This window comes from Triticum aestivum, chromosome 5B (assembly GCF_018294505.1).
Source record: "Triticum aestivum cultivar Chinese Spring chromosome 5B, IWGSC CS RefSeq v2.1, whole genome shotgun sequence".
In the NCBI taxonomy this organism is placed as follows: Eukaryota; Viridiplantae; Streptophyta; class Magnoliopsida; order Poales; family Poaceae; genus Triticum; species Triticum aestivum.
The window spans coordinates 186,032,221-186,045,130 of NC_057807.1; the positions used below are offsets into that span (position 1 = coordinate 186,032,221).

General features: G+C 44.4%; 2 protein-coding genes across 2 annotated transcripts in view; one reads left to right on the plus strand and one right to left on the minus strand.

The window, feature by feature from the left end:
* Positions 1-353: 353 nt before the first annotated feature.
* Positions 354-4,665, plus strand: LOC123110971 (translation initiation factor eIF-2B subunit alpha). Its single transcript, XM_044531630.1, has 5 exons — positions 354-778; positions 1,550-1,702; positions 1,783-1,924; positions 3,203-3,444; positions 4,228-4,665. The coding sequence occupies exons 1-5, from the start codon at positions 368-370 to the stop codon at positions 4,432-4,434; spliced, it is 1,155 nt and encodes a 384-aa protein (XP_044387565.1). The 5' UTR covers positions 354-367; the 3' UTR covers positions 4,435-4,665.
* Positions 4,666-11,277: 6,612 nt separating this feature from the next.
* LOC123110972 (proteasome subunit alpha type-5) overlaps positions 11,278-12,910 on the minus strand; it is a 5,943-nt gene continuing 4,310 nt past the window's right edge. Inside the window, exons 7-9 of the mRNA XM_044531631.1 lie at positions 12,127-12,229; positions 11,795-11,860; positions 11,278-11,703 (exon numbers count right to left, since the gene is read on the minus strand). Coding sequence (XP_044387566.1) covers positions 11,611-11,703; positions 11,795-11,860; positions 12,127-12,229 — 262 coding nt within the window. The 3' untranslated portion in view covers positions 11,278-11,610. The remainder of the gene's footprint in view (positions 11,704-11,794; positions 11,861-12,126; positions 12,230-12,910) is intronic.

Sequence of the window (12,910 nt, forward strand, 5' to 3'; positions counted from 1 at the left end):
CGTCTCCGCGAGCTGGAACCAGCGATGAGCGCGAGCTGGAATCATCAACGAAGCGGCAGCCGGTGCTGCGAGGGGCGCGGTGGGAACTGCGTCGAGAGGGAGGGGGAGGTCGCGAGAAGACGTTGGGAGGGAAGAAGCCGTCAACGACCTGCGTCGGGGGCGAGATGGTGATGCGTGCGTAATCGAGGTTAGTGCCGCGTGGGATGGAGGGCGCCGTTACCGCTCGTGCGCGCGAGAAAAGGGGCGATAGAAAGGTATGATCTAACGGCCCCACGCGAAGTGATCGGACGCTGGGCATGCGACCGGCCGAACCGACGCTTACTAGTTCTCCTAAATTCTTGTACTAAGAAGGCTACCAACCGCATAGATGTTTCCACGCCCTACACACTTCTCCCTGACCAGTGATTCCCCTCTGCCCTGCCCACTCCTTCCCATGGAGCTCGACGCCGCCCAAAACCCTAACCCTGAACCCCCCATCTCCGCCTACTACCAGACGCGGGCGGAGCACCATGCCGTCGTCTCCAGCGACTGGCTCGACCACGCAGCCGCTGCCGCCTCTCTCCCCGATGCGCACGCCGACGCCGACGCCGCCCCACCCCCCTCCCCCGGGAGCAACGGCGGCGGCGTCATCGAGGAGTTCAACTTCTGGCGCCGCAAGCCGGAGGCCGCCGAGGCGGTTGCCGCCATCATGGCGCTCGCCGCCGTCATCCGCTCCAGCAGGGCCACCACCATGATGGAGCTCGAGATCGAGCTCAAGAAGGCTTCCGACAAGCTCAAGGTCCCTAAAGCCCAGTGCAACCCCCCCCCCCCCCCCCTGCCCCCATCCCCCCATTCCATCGTACGGCTTCCATGTGGTTGTTTGGTGTTGTGTACCGCATTGCAACTGACAAGATTTTTCTCACATGTGAGTTTCTATGACATTCTGATCGATGATTGCTTACTTAGGATTGCTGTTGTCAAGTTAGGAAGGATAGTAGACGATATTTTTTGAGTGATAAACTGGGCCTTCAGCTGTCTGACTCCACTCTTTTGGTAGCATAAATCATGTTTCTGAATCTACATTCTAGAGGGGTTAAAATATTACTCTCAAAAGAAGAGATAGCATTTTGTACAATTTTTTTTCTTTCTTTGTGAGAAGCTTATGAAAATACAATGTGTAGTGCTTCTTATTATGGCTGTCATGGTCTCAAGTGTTCCACTCAGATTGTTTCACAACTAAATATTTTTTTTCTACAAAAGATATAATTAGAAATGTCAGTTGTGTTCGCCCACTTTGCCTTTTTGCACTATCTCTGATGTTTTCTGTGGTGTTGGAAATAAAGGCCCTTCTGCAATGGCATAAAATCTGTTTGGTATGCTTGTAGTGGCATGTACAAAATTCCACCCATCATGTTCTCTCTAGTCCTTAGGGTTTGAATTATGTTCACAAGTTGATGTTTTCTAATGATGAAGTGATTAAGCTGCTTATAGTCTTTGACCATTTTGTTATGGAAGCCCTCATGCGGTGCTGACTACTTGAATTCACACTGAAAACATGTCTATATTTCAGTCCTGGGATGCTACTTCCATTTCTCTGTCTGCTGCTTGTGATTTGTTCATGCGCTTTGTAACAAGAACATCACATTTGGAGCATGAGAAATTTGATGCAGCAAAATCACGCCTAATTGAGCGAGGGGAAAAGTTTGGAGAGATATCATTAAAGGTTACCTGTAATTTACTATCTACTGTTCTTGTAAGATGGTTTATGCTTTGAACTAATTTGGTAGAAGAATATTTGTGTAGGCCCGTAAGACAATTGCAATGCTCAGCCAGGATTTCATCTCAGATGGGTGCACTATGCTGGTACATGGTTATTCCAGAGTAGTGTTGGAAATCCTGAAGCTAGCTGCCTCAAATCGCAAACTTTTCCGTGTATTATGCACAGGTATTTTGATCTAGTCTTTTCTCTATTCAGTGGTCTCAACACGCTTGCAGTGTATTCTCCATTCAGGGTCATCAGTGTGATATTTTACTGTGAGTGCTTGGGAGATCGTATTCATGCAGAAGGCGGTGAGGGTTGAGGTGATCTCAACATCTTTTTCATGTACGAAAAGTAGACGGTGTGTGAGGGTTGGGAGTGATCTGAACACCTTTTTCGTGTACAAATAGTAGGCCGCAATGAGGGTTGTGACTGATCTCAACACCTTTTTCGTGTACGAAAAGTAGACCGCATCGAGGGCTAGAGATCATATTCATGCATGAAATTGCACCCTAATGTGTTTCCACTGAAATTCTATTTTCTATACCATTATATAGTACTACCTCCGTCTAAGTGAATAAGTCATTCGCGTAGTTCTAGGTCATCGATTTGAGGAATTAAATATGTGTTATATGTCATGAAAAGTATATCACTAGATTTCTACAAGGATGTAGTTTTTAAATATATATTTTTTGTCACATATAATACATATTTAGATAGTTAAATCGTCAACCTAGAACTACGCGAATGACTTATTCACCGAGACGGAGGTAGTAGCAGTTCTGAATGAATATAGAGCATCAACCCTAACCATTGGTATCTTAAATCCAACAGTTTAAAGCAGCAGGATTCGCATGAACAGTAACCAGCAGGTGCTTCCATGCTTTTCTACTAGAACCATCATATCACCCTTGTCATTAAAAGGTCCATGCTTCCCAAGCCAGCTTGCAGCGCTAGCAGAGGACGTATTTAGCGGGTTTGAGATAGTCTAGAAAGGAAACGCCGGAACGGGGAGAGAAGGAAGCTAAAGTAAACAGTTAGATTAGTTAGTGTGGATCCCACCAGTTATAGTTCGCCAAAAAAATCCCCACCGGCTCCATACTCTTTGTTTTTTTACAAACAACAATCAGTGGGGTTTACGCTTTTCTATTATTTCATTTCTCGTTTCCTCCGCGTTGAATAATTTCACAAGGCAATCTACTGTTTATCTACTTTTACCAAAATCACTTCGCAACGTTCAGACGTGCAATGCTAGTATACAGTAGTTCTTTAGTCATATCTTACCTCTTTTTAATCTCAGCGGTTAGATGTCGTGTTGAATGGGTACATCTTGAGTGGAGAGATTTGCAGTTCTAAGTTTTGTTGTTAGCCTTCCTCATGGCTAGTAATCACGATAACCAATGTGGAAACTTTTCTGTTAAGTGGAATTTCTCATGTTTGTCTGTTATGTTTATTTACCTGCAGAGGGCAGACCAGACAGAACTGGCCTACGAATGTCAAATGAACTTGCAGCATTAGGTATTCCTGTTAAGGTGCTAATTGATTCAGCTGTTGCTTACTCCATGGATGAAGTTGACATGGTATTTGTTGGCGCTGATGGGGTTGTTGAAAGTGGAGGAGTTATTAATATGATGGGGACTTACCAGATAGCTCTTGTAGCTCATAGCATGAATAAACCTCTATACGTGGCCGCTGAAAGTTATAAGGTACTGCCTGCTATGATAGGCTATTTAAAAATTGTTTCACTAGTTGCTCTGCAAACTATTCTCATGCTACTTTCTGTAATAGGAATAAATGAAACATAACTGTTGAATAGTTAAGAACAGCGAGTAAAAATTGTTGTATATTTAAGAATATACTCCCTCCGTAAAGAAATATAAGAGCGTTTAGATCACTAAAGTAGTGATCTAAATGCTCTTATATTTCTTTACAGAGGGAGTAGTAAGGACCTCTATTTGACATGGAGACTCACACTTGTTAGGGTGTTGCCGATTTCTTTATTGTTTTTAGAGAGAATTTTCATGGATCCTTAAGCTGGTCAGTCATCCATAATGTGAGAGCAATTTGATATGGAAGTATCGTTTCAAACTTCCACTGTTATCCACCATATGTCCTGTACATTTTAAGGAACTTTTTCTTAGTATTCTGCACTCTGCAGATCTACACATCATAACTTGCGAGAAACTACTTGCACAAATCATTCATCACTTACTGCATGTCTTATTTCAGGATTTCTTATATCTCGCAGTAGGTATTCACCAAAGTTTATTTTACTTAAACTGTCGCAACTTAAGTTCAGTTGATGATTACATAGTAAATTAGTTCTAGATTGTAGACAAGTGTATTAAATGATGGTTTATCTTACTTGCATCCTACTCCCTCCGTTCATAAATAAGACGTACCACATCACTTATTTGTGAACGGAGGTAGTATTATAGAAGTGTCAGTGTGTTTGATAACATAGCCCTGTATATTTGATACTCTTGTAGTTTGCTCGTCTATATCCCCTGGACCAGAAGGACATGACACCAGCTCATCGACCGATAAATTTTGGAGTTCCGATACCTGCTGGTGTGGAAGTTGAGACATCGGCAAGAGACTACACTCCTCCCCAGTACCTCACACTTCTTTTGACTGATCTTGGTGTTCTGACACCATCCGTTGTGAGCGATGAGCTCATCCAACTGTACCTATGATCACTGCTAAGATACATGTTCTCCAGATCAGATGTAATGTCCTGTAGTTGAATTAAGGTTTTCCCTGTCTCTCACTGTATGTTGTTATCTTTCCCCCGCTGCTGAAATGTCTAGAAGAATTCTCTAAAACCTTAGGTGAGAGGATGATCCATTTTACCCGAGCGTTGTTCTGGAGTCGAGCAATAATTTTGGTCTCAAGTGACATCGTGCAAATTTGCAGTGTTTGCTCTACTGGATTCGAATGAGTGCAAAGTTTAACTTTCCTTGTGGCATTTGTGAATTTACAGAATACCTCATCTTTGGTATTGTACCTTCTGCCATTGGATCGATTGCTAATGATTGAGTTGAATGGTACCGTCTTGCAGTGCTAAGGGCATGTACATTAGTTCAGACTGATGTCGTCTGTCACGTCACGTTATAGACAGCACAAAAGACACCCAATACATCAGGCTGTCTGTTTGACAGTCCGTAGCACCACAAAATCTGGAAATCTTTATTTGGCGTACGTTACATGGTACACTCCCATGTCGTGTTACACTGGCCAATGGACACATGAAGAAGGTATCGCCTATATGCCCCTCATGCACAAATGAACAGGAAGACACTGGCCAATGGACACATGAAGGTCTCGCCTATATGCCCCTCATGCACAAATGAACAGGAAGACACGAAACACGTATTGTTCCTCTGTCAGAAGGCAAAAGAGGTTTGAAAAAAACTGGGATTGTGGGGGGATTGTGGGGGGTGATTAAAGAAGCATGTGTTGTTGATAGGGCAGGAGAAGCAATCCTTGAATTTTTACTTCTGAAGCCAGAAAATGAAATAGCTACTCTAGGAATCCAGAATGTACGTGAACTAATAACAATAACCGCTTGGTATTTATGATGGGATAGACGTAGGCTGTTCATGAAGGTAAGGCTCAAAACGCACAACTATCCTCCATGGGGATTAGGGCAATAACAACAAACTATGTAAATGCCCATTCCCCGAATGCATCTATTAAAAAAGGAGGATGGAGCAAACCTCCTATGGGACTTGTTAAGCTAAATACTGATGCTTCGTTTGATCATGATCGGCTTAGTGGTACAGTTAGGGCTGTTCTCAGAGATGATAAAGGAAGATTTATTGTCGGCGGAAACTGAAAGTTTGACTGGTGTGCAGATGTTCTGACAGCGGAAGTTTTGGCCCTAAGGTTTGGATTATTACTTGCTCATAGGGCGGGATGCAATCGCCTAGAGGTCAATTCAGATAATATTGAAGTCATCAACACAATGAAGAATGGAGGACAATCAGCGGGAGCGGCGGCGACGGTTTTTGATGATTGCTATTTTTTGGCTTGTGATTTTTCTCTTACTAGGTTTGAACATTGTAATAGGGAGGCAAATAAGATGGCTCATGAACTAGCTAGATTAGCGAAAATTTCCGTGACAAATGAATATTTTGAGGAACCCATGGATGAAATTGTACCTCTTCTTATGGATGATGTAACTGTTATTTGCAATCAATAAAGCTAACGATTTATTTCAAAAAAAATCTGGAAATTTTGGTAAACAATCGAAGTTAGTTATTGCTAACTAAAACAATACGAGAGATTTTCTTGGGCCATTACAGACGACCCAATCGTACAACGGCAAAAAGGGCGTCGCTAAGCAACGACTTCCGCGGCAATCGTTCGTCGGTATTTCTACAGGAGCAGTGCTATACGGACGATAAAACACAGACGATTCACGCACGACAGTGAAATCCAGCCACACATGCAGGTGTACAGGAGAGCAACGGCCGCTGGATACTTAGTCGTCTTCACATCGTGTACGCTTTTATCGTGTGTAGAGCAGTTTCGTTTCTACAGACGACCATCTTCTCTCTCTTTTATCTCTCTCTTTTATCTCTCTCTTCCACGTAATCAAATATCGTACATGGGCTCACTTACAGACGGCTGAGTCAATGTCGTTGTACATGCCCTAAACAATATGGCAAACTGGCGGTTGTTGCCAACTATCCTAGGGATTTGGATGGTGACATCGGGTATGGAGCATAAAATAACATCACGTTTGTTCTGAATTATAAAATCTTTTGGATATTTCAATATGGATCAAAAGTTAGCAACACATGATTCGTGTTCAACTGCCGATAGGTCGACCTAAGGCAGCCCGTAGCTGTTGCTGCATGCCCTTACGGGGTCTCTCTTGGAGGTACCCTAATTTTCTATTTACTCATTCCCTGTGCTCAAGGACCGATCAGATCGACCTAGGGCAGCCCATAGCCTCCGTGTGTCCTTACGGGGTCTCTCTTGGACGTGTATGGTTTCGGATTTATGAAGGAGCCTCGACGGAAGCGCAATACGCAAGACACGCCGGAGAGGTCTTTTGCAAATAGGCATAGATCTATTTACGAGAGTTCACTGAAAGTATAAAGTATGACAAACATAATAAAAATTAAATTGAGATTCATATACCATCGAACGACTACTACTATCGCCTCAACTAGAGCATGCCTGACCTTATCGATGATGGTCGGGAAGTCTTCATCCACGTGCCTTTAAGGACCGACCAACACTCTGGGGACGCAGTCGTCGTTGCAAAATCAAGGAATTTGTGCCTATCGGCATTTCATGAGTTATGAAAATGCAAGAAAGGATACTAAATCTCGTCGCTAACTGAATTCTGGATAGAAAGATTAAGAAGAACAAAGTATCCAAGCCAAAGAACTTATCACCAAAAATCCTGACAAATGATGCTGAGACGAGAGTCTGTGTTTTTGAACCACGAAAGACTTGGGGCGTGTTTGGTTGTTCGCATTAGGCCCAGCCTGGCCTGGGCAGGAAGAATTTGGCCCGTTTGGTTTCCTGCATTCACTGTGCCGCCCGCATCGCATGAAACTTAAAGCACGTCCAGGCCAGGCCCAGGGGAAACGTACAAATCGCCAGTAGCTCGCGAGCCTGGCTCGGGCGAGGCAGGGGAGGGCGACACGCTTCTCCCCTCGTGCGAGCAGGGGAGATGGCGCGAGCTCGCCCGCGTCGCCGAAAAATTGGCGGGAGGATTTCGGCTCACCTCCCGTCGTTCCACCCCTATTTAGCCCCTCCCTCACCGCCCCAACTCCCGCCACTATTCTTCCTCCATTCGAGCTTTCCCGCCGACGCGCATCGGCACCGACGAGTAGGTAAGCGGCGCATCTTCATCGGCCGGTGGTCCACGGCGTCGGAGCTCCTTCACCGACCGACGTTCATCTTCCACGGCCGTCCCCCCTCGTCCTCAAGCTGCAGCCATGGCCTCTGTGAGTTCAATCCCCCTTTCTCTCTGTTCCTTCTAGCTAAATTTGAGCTGCAGCTAGGGTTTGATCTAGATGCATGGTTGATTAGTGGTCTGACCTGTGAGCTGATATGGTTGGTTGCTATGCTGCGGTTGCAATTTGTGGTAGGGCTAGATGTTCAAGCATGTGGTAGGCTAGATTAGTAGTAGAGTTTGAAGTTGAACCTTGTGCTTGTGTTGAATCATGCTTAGATCTGTGATTTGTAGCTATTGGTGCTCCATTTGTAGCATGTTGTTTGTTGTAGATGTATATTTCTGCTCATAGATTGTCTGGTATGCTTAGTATGATAGTGATGAAGCATGTGCTTGCTATGATAGTGATGAACCATGTACATGTATGCTCCTGCTTTCATGGATTGTCCGGTATGTTGTGTGCTATGCTCACTGTCAATGCATGCTACGATTGTAGGACATGACCACACAGATGCAAGATCTTAGTCAGGCTCTTGTCGTGTCCGACAGCCAGTTTGCTCCATCGTTTGTCGAGGACTCGCAACCTATGTCCGAGATGGCACCTGATTCAGAGGTGTTCGAGTATGATTCCCTCTATGTGCCAGTAGTGCTCGTTGAGCCAACTCCTCCTGCTGCTGTTGCCGCTGCAATCAAGCTAGCAGTAGCAAAGGCAAAGAAGGATGGTAGGTCCAACAATATGAAGTGGCAGCCGTCCATGTCCACGTTCGTGCTGAACAAGATGTGTGAGCTCATCCCTAGTGGAGTTAGGACTGACAAGGGCTTCAATGAGGGTGCACTTGAACACCGTTGCGAAGCAGGTGTTCGAATTCTGTGGGCAAGAGGTGTCTGCCATCCAGGTGTACAACTACCTGAGGAAGTGGAGAAGTCGATGGATCCAAGTGTCCAAGCTGAGAGATCTTAGCGGCGCCTCATGGGATGAGAACACTTGCTCCATAGTTCTGGAGGCAAAGCACTACGCCGGCCATGTCGCGGTTAGCTCACAGCACTCTTCCTTTTCATACTGTCCACCATTGCCTACTCCTAATCGTAACTAACAACACTTGTGTTTCATTCTTAGGACCACTCAAGGGACGCTGAGTTCCTCAACACACCCATCCAGAACTACAACCGGATGTAGCACATATTCTCCTTCGGGCTGGCAACTGGGAAGCATGCCATGGGCTCGGGTGAGCCTCTTGGTTCTCCCATGCCAGACTTCCCTGGGACACCGGACGTCGAGGTCCTTGATGGCCCTGACAAGCCCGCTGTGAAGCCCTTCGATAAGCCATTTGACCCCGTCCATGATAGGAAGAGGAAGAGAGGAGGCCTGATGGAGGAGGAGATCAATGTCTTTTGCAGCATGACTGAGGCGGTGAAGGAGGTGGCAACAGCCATCAGGGAGTGCAAGCCCCTCGACATCCACCCTGACCTGTATGGCGCTGTCATGGCCCATGGTGGATTCAGCGACGAGGCTCTCATGGCAGCTCTCAGCCACCTGCTTGACAACAAGGCCCAGGGTGTTGGGTTTGTTGCCATGGCCGACGCTCATAGGGTGTTGTGGCTCAGGAGCTGGCTGGGCAAGCACTACTACTAGAGTAGTGCTGCTTGTGAGCGTGCATGATCCCCGACGACGATGGCGGTGGCGACGACGAGACGATGATGATGACGACGTACATTTTGTGTAGCTAGGGCTCAAAAACTATTTGATGGTCTGTATATTTTGGTGAGGTGGTATATACTAACCCCTCACGCTGATGGTGAACTTGCGGTGGTAGGACGACACCCTCTTTTGGATGTGGTGGTAGGTTAACACCAAGGTAATGCTAGGTTGAACTTGCTATGCCGTATGATCATGCATGCTTTACTTCTCTTCTGCTCCATTGTTATTTGTGTGCTACTTTGCTTGCTACTTGTGCTTCATTGATTTGCTGCTTCAACTCTTGCTCTTGTGCATTGCTAGGGCAAGTGGTATGCCGTGTTCATCGGTGAGGTTCCAGGGGTTTATAGTTCATGGGAAGAAGCCAATGCACAAGTGGCATCGTATAGCAACAGCAACTATAGAGAGTTCAAGACTAGGCAGGCAGCAGAACAAGCTTACTCTGCCTGGGTGCGAAAGCACGGAGGCAGCAGTGTCGACAGTGCCAAGGTTGGAGCTGTCAGAGTGGAAGCTGCTAAGGTGGATCGTCAGTTCGGCCTGAAGCCGAAGAACTTCATCATCTTCGCCCAGTTCGTCACCATTGCTGTGTTGTGGCGTTGGTGTGCTAGGTGTGATCATTGTGGGTAAGCTCACCAACTAGGGTACAAGGTAAGCACAACATGTACGTCGTATGCAACCAAACACCGTGTTCATGTGCCGCTAGGGCCAATGCAGCCAACCAAACAAAGTGCACTTGCGTATTACCTAATGCAGGGACACTAGATGCAGGCAACCAAACAAGTTGCATATGGCGTATTAGGACCTGTTTTTTCTCAACCAGGCTGGGTTAAGAAGGGTATGCAATGCAACTACTGTTCAAAACTTGAACCAAACACGCCCTTGGTTTCCATTTAAGTTGTAGAAGTAGCAAACTTGCTACTGTAAAGATCTTTATTGGTCTTACACCAGAAGTGGCGCGTTTCATGGTTAAATCGCGAATTACAAATAGTTGAAGTGTCTAACACCAAATCTCACCATCGCACACCTACGGCGAGAAACTCTAACTTCACCGCTCCAAAGAGACGACAAGAATCTACGCCGGAGCTCCTCTTTTGCAATACCTTTTGATGAAAGAAAGGGCTCTCGTGTATAGAGAGGGCCTCATCGTTTAAAAGGGAACCATAGGAACAATGGAATCCACTATTTTTTTTAGTATTACTAGAATGAATCTGGTATTTCGTATAGAAATAACTGAACGGAGTGAAATAAAAAATCATGGTTGGGAAAGTTACTATAGCAAAAGCCATTGCAATTAATATTTTATATATATCACAATAATTAGTTTTGTTATTAATGAGAAAAAAGTGGCTAAAACAAGAAAAATCATTAGTTATTCATTAAGATTAATTTTATTCAATGACCAGAGATCCACGAGGATATATAGCCCAAAGATGACAAACAAAAATGTGTTCATTTGCGTCAAACTTGACAAACAAAAATGTGTTCATTTGCCTCAAACTTTAAAGGGGCTCATTTAAGACTTAATCGAATGATTACCAACAGGTAAAAAGAGCTTTTGTTTCCTATCATCAAGAGGGACATCATCCGCCCAAGCATCACCCCTACGAGGAATAACAAACCCTAACCTAAACTAAACAGGAGTCTATACTTTTGTTGTTGAAAGTTTGTCTCAGATATTTTTTAAGAACGTCAGGAGTCTATACTTTTGTTGTTGAAAGTTTGTCTCAGATATTTCTTAAGAACGTCAAAAAGTGTGACGATATAGTCCACGATATGAAGAGAACAAAAATGAAATGATATTTTTGTTGTTGAAAGTTTCAGGCACAACTGTTATTACGTGACACCTTTATCTACGCTAAAAGCAGTCTCATCGGAACAACTTCCTAGCCGAATAGCGGCCTTTAAGTAGTCCAGTCTAAGAGGAAGTGAAGAAAAATGGCTGTGTCCAACAGAATAATAATCCAAAACATACGGTGGAAACAACAGTTGTTGCTGAAATACTGCATGCTATTGCCACACATCCTTCGTATCAAACAAAAGGGTGTAGTACAATCTCCTTGCCGGCAAGTGACAGGGCAACAACAGCTAGGCCTCTACACCTTCTTGTCAACACAAGATAATCAAACGAAAAGAGGCAAACATCAGTGTCCATATCATAGAGCAATTGTGCTTCTACTAATTTGAAGGCATCGGGATGTCAGACACACAGCACAAGGAACATATGAATCCTGGTTGACATTCGACAAAGATATCTTCGTTTCACAATCGTGCTATGACTGCTTCGACCTCTGCAGGGGTGTAAAGGTGGTAGTTCGGCGCGACCTTGGCGATGTCGACATTATTTGGAGTCACCTGTTCCAAATAGCAATTTAACTCCAGACACTTGGTGGGGGTTCTTAGTGACTGCAATCACAAACATGAGACTGGACTGAGACGCCTTTACCTTTTCTTCCATAACCTGTTTCAGGATAGATAGAGCAATGGTTTCAGCCTCCTGAAGGGTCAGCTCCTGCAGAAGAAACTCAATCATCAGCTTTCAGAAACATGGTGCAAGTATCGACATACAGCAGAGATTGGTGTGGTCACGTCATGGTTTGCTTCACACAAGATTAGAAACACACCACTTTTAGCATTATGGTCTCCTAGCTATAGCTATATTATTCTCAAAAAATCCAATATGATCAATCGAGGTTAGCATTACAGCTTCCTTTGCACATATGCAAATCGTGTTCAAGTTATCATACAGTTCAGAGCTATTTGATCTTGTTGTGTTACCTTGTTGAACTGCTCCTGCAATGAACTATCGGCACCCTCAGAACCTGACCCTATTGCCTTGGCATTGCACTGCCAAAAGGTTCCAGATGGGTCAGTGTAGTACCTGCGACACAAAATGCAGACAGAGAACTTCAACAAATCTATATAGATTCCTTCTTTTACACCGTCTGGGCACTCCTAATTTGCCTTCTAAAAAGAAACAATTCTAGGCTTAGTAGAACAAGCTACTTTATTTTATTTTTAGTAAGGAGTGAGGGGTGTAGAAAAATCGTTGCCACATGCAATATAGCAATGTGACGAAGATGCGAACAAGACAAACTTATAACCAAGGGACCATTCTGCTATTTGCTATTCAACAATGTTTAAGAGGTAGCAATACTTATAACTTTCCGAGAATATATCCTACCCAAAATATAAAATTTTAGAGCATTGGCTGTGGCTGGGCATAAGCTCACACATCAAATTAACTTGGTGGACGCAGCAAATCCCAACTATATTAAGCAATATATAATATTTTGTTTTGGTTAAATATGATGCCATTATCCATTCTGCTACTGATCATCTTAACCATAATAACTATGAGAAGATAATGAAAGATTTTCCTCAAGGAGGAATGGTCATCATGGAAGTTATTGGTTATCAGTCAGAATATTGTGCACAGCTGGCCCTTGCAGAATATGCAGCACAACGCATAAGAGTGTGGTGGCACTATACTATAGGTGCATGAGTCCAGCTGTTTACTGTCAACTCCAATCTTATGGGAACGTCCATACTTCACTATATG